The following is a 9,637-nucleotide window of genomic DNA, read 5'->3' on the forward strand; positions in this document are numbered from 1 at the left end:
GGCAAAATTCCTGCCACAAATCCACCCAATGCCACAACAACAAGGGCAGCTATGAGTGCCGCTGCCGCCCTGGATGGAAGCCGATTCCTGGGTCCCCCAATGGCCCACACAACACCGTCTGTGAAGGTTCGGAGTTCAGATCCCATCAATGAACCACATCTTCTTTACTTGGCTGAGCCACCTTAAAGGCAGCTGACATAAGAAGCTTTGGCAGAGAAAGGGCAACACTTTCACCAATGACTTGTGCCCGGTGCAGGCAGTGAGGAGATGGTGGGCTGGGCTTGGCAGGGAAAAGCTTAGATTCTGTTCTAATAAGGGCAGGAGTGCAGCTCTAGGCACAGGGGTGCCACAGCCCACAGCCTCAGCACGTGGGAACTGTCAGTATGGCAACCTACCTGGTTACAAATTTATCACAGGTCCTCCCCCAGGCCCTCCTGCCCAACAGGTTAGGGCACATCTTAGGGATGACACTTGCACACACTCACACACAGTCCTGCCCTGTCCACCTTGCAGGGGCGCTCTGAGCTTATGGTGCTTTTACAGTGGAAAACGTCACCACAAGTTTGTATATGTTGGGCTAGGTGGGCTTTACGCAAGGCTTAGTTGGGTGTCCAGGGTGTAATTTCAGAAAATGGGCAGAAGTTTTGGAAGGGGCAGCACCATCAGCAATGGTGTGTGCCCAGTGCAGGCAGTGAGGAGAGGGGACCTTGGCTGAGCGGGCTCAGCTTCAGATTCTGTTCTAATAAGGGCAGGAGTGCAGCTCTAGGCACAGGGGTGCCACAGCCCACAGCCTCAGCACGTGGGAGCTAGCAATAGTGTGTGCCCAGTGCAGGCAGTGAGGAGAGGGGACCTTGGCTGAGCGGGCTCAGCTTCAGATTCTGTTCTAATAAGGGCAGGAGTGCAGCTCTAGGCACAGGGGTGCCACAGCCCACAGCCTCAGCACGTGGGAGCTAGCAATAGTGTGTGCCCAGTGCAGGCAGTGAGGAGAGGGGACCTTGGCTGAGCGGGCTCAGCTTCAGATTCTGTTCTAATAAGGGCAGGAGTGCAGCTCTAGGCACAGGGGTGCCACAGCCCACAGCCTCAGCACGTGGGAGCTAGCAATAGTGTGTGCCCAGTGCAGGCAGTGAGGAGAGGGGACCTTGGCTGAGCGGGCTCAGCTTCAGATTCTGTTCTAATAAGGGCAGGAGTGCAGCTCTAGGCACAGGGGTGCCACAGCCCACAGCCTCAGCACGTGGGAGCTAGCAATAGTGTGTGCCCAGTGCAGGCAGTGAGGAGAGGGGACCTTGGCTGAGCGGGCTCAGCTTCAGATTCTGTTCTAATAAGGGCAGGAGTGCAGCTCTAGGCACAGGGGTGCCACAGCCCACAGCCTCAGCACGTGGGAGCTAGCAATAGTGTGTGCCCAGTGCAGGCAGTGAGGAGAGGGGACCTTGGCTGAGCGGGCTCAGCTTCAGATTCTGTTCTAATAAGGGCAGGAGTGCAGCTCTAGGCACAGGGGTGCCACAGCCCACAGCCTCAGCACGTGGGAGCTAGCAATAGTGTGTGCCCAGTGCAGGCAGTGAGGAGAGGGGACCTTGGCTGAGCGGGCTCAGCTTCAGATTCTGTTCTAATAAGGGCAGGAGTGCAGCTCTAGGCACAGGGGTGCCACAGCCCACAGCCTCAGCACGTGGGAGCTAGCAATAGTGTGTGCCCAGTGCAGGCAGTGAGGAGAGGGGACCTTGGCTGAGCGGGCTCAGCTTCAGATTCTGTTCTAATAAGGGCAGGAGTGCAGCTCTAGGCACAGGGGTGCCACAGCCCACAGCCTCAGCACGTGGGAGCTAGCAATAGTGTGTGCCCAGTGCAGGCAGTGAGGAGAGGGGACCTTGGCTGAGCGGGCTCAGCTTCAGATTCTGTTCTAATAAGGGCAGGAGTGCAGCTCTAGGCACAGGGGTGCCACAGCCCACAGCCTCAGCACGTGGGAGCTAGCAATAGTGTGTGCCCAGTGCAGGCAGTGAGGAGAGGGGACCTTGGCTGAGCGGGCTCAGCTTCAGATTCTGTTCTAATAAGGGCAGGAGTGCAGCTCTAGGCACAGGGGTGCCACAGCCCACAGCCTCAGCACGTGGGAGCTAGCAATAGTGTGTGCCCAGTGCAGGCAGTGAGGAGAGGGGACCTTGGCTGAGCGGGCTCAGCTTCAGATTCTGTTCTAATAAGGGCAGGAGTGCAGCTCTAGGCACAGGGGTGCCACAGCCCACAGCCTCAGCACGTGGGAGCTAGCAATAGTGTGTGCCCAGTGCAGGCAGTGAGGAGAGGGGACCTTGGCTGAGCGGGCTCAGCTTCAGATTCTGTTCTAATAAGGGCAGGAGTGCAGCTCTAGGCACAGGGGTGCCACAGCCCACAGCCTCAGCACGTGGGAGCTAGCAATAGTGTGTGCCCAGTGCAGGCAGTGAGGAGAGGGGACCTTGGCTGAGCGGGCTCAGCTTCAGATTCTGTTCTAATAAGGGCAGGAGTGCAGCTCTAGGCACAGGGGTGCCACAGCCCACAGCCCACCCCCTCAGCACGTGGGAGCTGTCAGTATGGCAACCTACCTGATTACAAATTCATCACAGGTCCTCCCCCAGGCCCTCCTGCCCAACAGGTTAGGGCACATCTTAGGGATGACACTTGCGCACACTCACACACAGTCCTGCCCTGTTGTGGTTTGTCCTCAGATGTGGATGAATGTACCTCGGGACAAAACTCCTGCCACAAATCCACCCGATGCCACAACACCGAGGGCAGCTTTGGGGGCAAAATTCCTGCCACAAATCCACCCGATGCCACAACACCGAGGGCAGCTTTGGGGGCAAAATTCCTGCCACAAATCCACCCGATGCCACAACACCGAGGGCAGCTTTGGGGGCAAAATTCCTGCCACAAATCCACCCGATGCCACAACACCGAGGGCAGCTTTGGGGGCAAAATTCCTGCCACAAATCCACCCGATGCCACAACACCGAGGGCAGCTTTGGGGGCAAAATTCCTGCCACAAATCCACCCGATGCCACAACACCGAGGGCAGCTTTGGGGGCAAAATTCCTGCCACAAATCCACCCGATGCCACAACACCGAGGGCAGCTTTGGGGGCAAAATTCCTGCCACAAATCCACCCGATGCCACAACACCGAGGGCAGCTTTGGGGGCAAAATTCCTGCCACAAATCCACCCGATGCCACAACACCGAGGGCAGCTTTGGGGGCAAAATTCCTGCCACAAATCCACCCGATGCCACAACACCGAGGGCAGCTTTGGGGGCAAAATTCCTGCCACAAATCCACCCGATGCCACAACACCGAGGGCAGCTTTGGGGGCAAAATTCCTGCCACAAATCCACCCGATGCCACAACACCGAGGGCAGCTTTGGGGGCAAAATTCCTGCCACAAATCCACCCGATGCCACAACACCGAGGGCAGCTTTGGGGGCAAAATTCCTGCCACAAATCCACCCGATGCCACAACACCGAGGGCAGCTTTGGGGGCAAAATTCCTGCCACAAATCCACCCGATGCCACAACACCGAGGGCAGCTTTGGGGGCAAAATTCCTGCCACAAATCCACCCGATGCCACAACACCGAGGGCAGCTTTGGGGGCAAAATTCCTGCCACAAATCCACCCGATGCCACAACACCGAGGGCAGCTTTGGGGGCAAAATTCCTGCCACAAATCCACCCGATGCCACAACACCGAGGGCAGCTTTGGGGGCAAAATTCCTGCCACAAATCCACCCGATGCCACAACACCGAGGGCAGCTTTGGGGGCAAAATTCCTGCCACAAATCCACCCGATGCCACAACACCGAGGGCAGCTTTGGGGGCAAAATTCCTGCCACAAATCCACCCGATGCCACAACACCGAGGGCAGCTTTGGGGGCAAAATTCCTGCCACAAATCCACCCGATGCCACAACACCGAGGGCAGCTTTGGGGGCAAAATTCCTGCCACAAATCCACCCGATGCCACAACACCGAGGGCAGCTTTGGGGGCAAAATTCCTGCCACAAATCCACCCGATGCCACAACACCGAGGGCAGCTTTGGGGGCAAAATTCCTGCCACAAATCCACCCGATGCCACAACACCGAGGGCAGCTTTGGGGGCAAAATTCCTGCCACAAATCCACCCGATGCCACAACACCGAGGGCAGCTTTGGGGGCAAAATTCCTGCCACAAATCCACCCGATGCCACAACACCGAGGGCAGCTTTGGGGGCAAAATTCCTGCCACAAATCCACCCGATGCCACAACACCGAGGGCAGCTTTGGGGGCAAAATTCCTGCCACAAATCCACCCGATGCCACAACACCGAGGGCAGCTTTGGGGGCAAAATTCCTGCCACAAATCCACCCGATGCCACAACACCGAGGGCAGCTTTGGGGGCAAAATTCCTGCCACAAATCCACCCGATGCCACAACACCGAGGGCAGCTTTGGGGGCAAAATTCCTGCCACAAATCCACCCGATGCCACAACACCGAGGGCAGCTTTGGGGGCAAAATTCCTGCCACAAATCCACCCGATGCCACAACACCGAGGGCAGCTTTGGGGGCAAAATTCCTGCCACAAATCCACCCGATGCCACAACACCGAGGGCAGCTTTGGGGGCAAAATTCCTGCCACAAATCCACCCGATGCCACAACACCGAGGGCAGCTTTGGGGGCAAAATTCCTGCCACAAATCCACCCGATGCCACAACACCGAGGGCAGCTTTGGGGGCAAAATTCCTGCCACAAATCCACCCGATGCCACAACACCGAGGGCAGCTTTGGGGGCAAAATTCCTGCCACAAATCCACCCGATGCCACAACACCGAGGGCAGCTTTGGGGGCAAAATTCCTGCCACAAATCCACCCGATGCCACAACACCGAGGGCAGCTTTGGGGGCAAAATTCCTGCCACAAATCCACCCGATGCCACAACACCGAGGGCAGCTTTGGGGGCAAAATTCCTGCCACAAATCCACCCGATGCCACAACACCGAGGGCAGCTTTGGGGGCAAAATTCCTGCCACAAATCCACCCGATGCCACAACACCGAGGGCAGCTTTGGGGGCAAAATTCCTGCCACAAATCCACCCGATGCCACAACACCGAGGGCAGCTTTGGGGGCAAAATTCCTGCCACAAATCCACCCGATGCCACAACACCGAGGGCAGCTTTGGGGGCAAAATTCCTGCCACAAATCCACCCGATGCCACAACACCGAGGGCAGCTTTGGGGGCAAAATTCCTGCCACAAATCCACCCGATGCCACAACACCGAGGGCAGCTTTGGGGGCAAAATTCCTGCCACAAATCCACCCGATGCCACAACACCGAGGGCAGCTTTGGGGGCAAAATTCCTGCCACAAATCCACCCGATGCCACAACACCGAGGGCAGCTTTGGGGGCAAAATTCCTGCCACAAATCCACCCGATGCCACAACACCGAGGGCAGCTTTGGGGGCAAAATTCCTGCCACAAATCCACCCGATGCCACAACACCGAGGGCAGCTTTGGGGGCAAAATTCCTGCCACAAATCCACCCGATGCCACAACACCGAGGGCAGCTTTGGGGGCAAAATTCCTGCCACAAATCCACCCGATGCCACAACACCGAGGGCAGCTTTGGGGGCAAAATTCCTGCCACAAATCCACCCGATGCCACAACACCGAGGGCAGCTTTGGGGGCAAAATTCCTGCCACAAATCCACCCGATGCCACAACACCGAGGGCAGCTTTGGGGGCAAAATTCCTGCCACAAATCCACCCGATGCCACAACACCGAGGGCAGCTTTGGGGGCAAAATTCCTGCCACAAATCCACCCGATGCCACAACACCGAGGGCAGCTTTGGGGGCAAAATTCCTGCCACAAATCCACCCGATGCCACAACACCGAGGGCAGCTTTGGGGGCAAAATTCCTGCCACAAATCCACCCGATGCCACAACACCGAGGGCAGCTTTGGGGGCAAAACTCCTGCCACAAATCCACCCAATGCCACAACACCGAGGGCAGCTATGAGTGCCGCTGCCACCCTGGCTGGAAGCCGGTTCCTGGGTCCCTCAATGGTCCAAACAACACCGTCTGTGAAGGTTCGGAGTTCACATCCCATAAAAGAACCACATCTTCTTTATGTTGCTGAGCCATCTGAAAGGAAGCTGCCATAATGAGCTTTGGCAGAAAAGGGGCAGCACTTTCAGTAACAGTGTGTGCCCAGTGCAGGCAGTGAGGAGAGGGCACCTGGGCCAGGCAGGGCTGAGCTTCAGATTCTGTTCTAATAAGGGCATGAGCACAGCTCTCGACACAGCAATGTCACAGCCCACAGCCTCAGCACGTGGAAGCTCTCAGAGTGGCAGCCTCCATGGTTAGAAGTCCATCACAGGTCCTGCTACAGTCCATCCTGTCCTAGAGATAGAGGTACAGCTTTGGGATGACACTGGCACACACACACACAGTCTTGCCCTCTCCACCTTGCAGGGGTGCTCTGAGCTTATGGTGCTTCTACAGTGGAAAATATCAGCACAAGTTTGTATACTGTAGGACTAGATGGCTGTTAAGCAGGTTGTACTGGGGGTGTCCTCGGTGTACTTTGAGAGAAGGGGCAGGAGAGTTGTGTGCAGAGTGGAGGGAGGGTCTGAAACTCTCTCTGATTTGTCCTCAGATGTGGATGAATGCACCTCCGGGCAAAACTCCTGCCACAAATCCGCCCAATGCCACAACACCGAGGGCAGCTATGAGTGCCGCTGCAGCCCTGGCTGGAAGCCGGTTCCTGGGTCCCCCCATGGTCCACACAACACCGCCTGTGAAGGTTCGGAGTTCAGATCCCATGAAAGCACCACATCTTCTTTACTTGGCTGAGCCATCTGAAAGGCAGCTGGCATTGGACTTTGGCAGAGAAATGGCAACACTTTCAGCAATGATATGTGCCGGTGCAGACAGTGAGGAGATGGTGAACTGGGCTGGGCAGGGCTGAGCTTAGATTCTGTTCTAATAAGGACATGAGCGCAGCTCTGGGCACAGCAAGGTCACAGCCCACGCCTCAGCACAGGGGAGCTCTCAGAGTGGCAGCCTCCCTGGTTAGAAGTCCGTTACACGTCCTCCCCCAATCCATCCTCCCCACAAATGGAGGCACAGCTTTGGGATGACACTGGCACACACACACACACACACACACACACACACAGATTTGCCCTCTCCACCTTGCAGGGGCGCTCTGAGCTTATGGTGCTTCTACAGTGGAAAATGTCACAACAACTTTGTATACTGTCAGGCCTGGTGGATTTAAGCAGGGAGTAGTGGGGGTGTCATCAGTGTACGTTTTCAGAAGGGGAAGGAAGCTTTATGTGCAGGGAGTAGAGGGAGGGCCTGACACTCTCTCTGGTTTGTCCTCAGATGTGAATGAATGTACCTCGGGGCAATACTCCTGCCACCCATCCACCCAATGCCACAACACTGAGGGCAGCTATGAGTGCCGCTGCCGCCCTGGCTGGAAGTCAGTTCCTGGGTCCCCCAATGGCCCAAACAACACCGTCTGTGAAGGTTCGGAGTTCAGATCCCATAAATCAGTGATTCTCAACCTTCTGGCCTTTTAAATACAGTTCCTCATGTTGTGACGCAACCATAAAATTTTCGTTGCTACTTCATAACTGTAATGTTACTACTGTTATGAATCATAATGTAAATATCTGATATGCAGGATGGTCTTAGGCGACCCCTGTAAAAGGGTTGTTTGACCGCCAAAGGGGTCGTGACCCACAGGTTGAGAACCGCTGCCATAAATGAACCACATTTATTTACTGGGCTGAGCCATCTTAAAGTCAGCTGCCAGTAGGAGCCTTGGTAGAGAAGGGGCAGCACTTCCAGCAATGGTGTGTGCCCAGTGCAGGCAGTGAGGAGAGGGCACCTGGGCCAGGCAGAGCTGAGCTTCAGAAATGTTCTATAAGGGCATGAGTGTGGCAACCTCCCTTGTTAGAAGTCCATCACAGGCCCCTCCATAGACTATCCTGCCCCACAGTAGGGGTCAAGGGTTTGGGATGACATTCAGCCCTGCCCTGTCCACCTTGCTGGGGTGCTCTGACAGTGGAATATGTAACCACAAGTTTGTATGTGTCGGGCTAGGTGGGTTTTAGGTAGGGTTTATCATTGTGTCCTGGGTGTAATTTGAAAGAATGTGTCGGAGCTTTGAGATCAGGGAGTGGAGAGAGGGCCTGACACTCTCTCTGGTTTGTCCTCAGATGTGGATGAATGTACCTCGGGACAAAACTCCTGCCACAAATCCACTCAATGCCACAACACCGAGGGCAGCTTTGAGTGCCGCTGCCGCCCTGGCTGGAAGCCGACTCCTGGGTCCCCCCATGGCCCAAACAACACCATCTGTGAAGGTTCGGAGTTCAGATCCCATATAAGAACCACATCTTCTTTACTTGACTGAGCCATCTGAAAGGAAGCTGCCATAAGGAGCTTTGGCAGAAAAGGGGCAGCACTTTCAGCAGCAGTGTGTGCCCAGTGCAGGCAGTGAGGAGAGGGGACCTGGGCTGAGCGGGCTGAGCTTCAGTCAGAAAATAGGTACGAGCTTTGCATGGAGCGAGTTGAGATATCACCTTGCACTTTCTGTGGTTTGTCCTCAGATGTGGATGAATGTACCTCCAGGCAGAACTCCTGCGACAAATCCACCCGATGCCACAACACCGAGGGCAGCTATGAATGCCGTTGCAGCCCTGGCTGGAAGCCGGTTCCTGGGTCCCCCAGTGGTCCACACAACACCGTCTGTGAAGGTTCAGATTTCAGATCCTATAAATGAACCACATCTTCTTTACTTGCCTGAGCCACCTTAAAGGCAGCTGCCATAAGGTGCTTTGGCAGAGAAAGGGCAACACTTCCAGCAATGATGTGTGCCCGGTGCAGGCAGTGAGGAGATGGTGGGCTGGGCTTGGCAGGGCAAAGCTTAGATTCTGTTCTAATAAGGGCAGGAGTACAGCTCTAGGCGCAGGGGTGCCACAGCCCACAGCCTCAGCACATGGGAGATGTCAGTATGGCAACCTCCCTGGTTACAAATTCATCACAGGTCCTTGCCCAGTCCAACCTACTCAGCAGGTTTGGGCACATCTTAGGGATGACACTTGCACACACTCACACACAGTCCTGCCCTGTTCTCCTTGCAGGGGCGCTCTAAGCTTATGTTGCTTCTACAGTGGAAAATGTCACACAACTTTGTATACTGTCGGACTAGGTGGCTTTTAGGCAGGGTTTGGAGGGTGTCCAGAGTGTAATTTGAGAGACCTGGCAGGAGCTTTGTGTGCTGGGAATTCAGGTTGGTCCTCACAATCTCTCTTGTTTGTTCTCAGATGTGGATGAATGTACCTCAGGGCAAAACTCCTGCCAGAAATCTGCCCAATGCCACAACACCGAAGGCAGCTATGAGTGCCGCTGCAGCCCTGGCTGGAAGCCGATTCCTGGGTCCCCCAATGGTCCAAACAACACCGTCTGTGAAGGTTCGGAGTTCAAATCCCATAAATGAACCTTGTCTTGTTTATTTTTTTAGGCATCTTAATGGAAGCTGCCAAAAGGAGCTTTGGCAGTGAAGGGGCAGCACTTTCAGCAATAGTGTGTGCCCAGTGCAGGAAGTGAGGAGAGGGGACCTGGGCTGAGCG

At 55.6% G+C, this 9,637-nt stretch overlaps 1 protein-coding gene across 1 annotated transcript in view; it reads left to right on the forward strand.

Moving 5' to 3' along the window:
• Positions 1-8,516, forward strand: part of LOC107184845 (CD97 antigen-like) — a gene marked incomplete at its 5' end in the record, with an annotated part of 14,740 nt that extends 6,224 nt beyond the window's left edge. The window contains 2 exons of the mRNA XM_015571200.1: positions 7,380-7,526; positions 8,222-8,516. Of these exons, the coding sequence (XP_015426686.1) occupies positions 7,380-7,526; positions 8,222-8,418 (344 nt within the window). The remainder of the gene's footprint in view (positions 1-7,379; positions 7,527-8,221) is intronic.
• Positions 8,517-9,637: the final 1,121 nt, after the last annotated feature.

Source organism: Myotis davidii, unplaced genomic scaffold (assembly GCF_000327345.1).
Source record: "Myotis davidii unplaced genomic scaffold, ASM32734v1 scaffold3608, whole genome shotgun sequence".
Taxonomy (NCBI): domain Eukaryota; kingdom Metazoa; phylum Chordata; class Mammalia; order Chiroptera; family Vespertilionidae; genus Myotis; species Myotis davidii.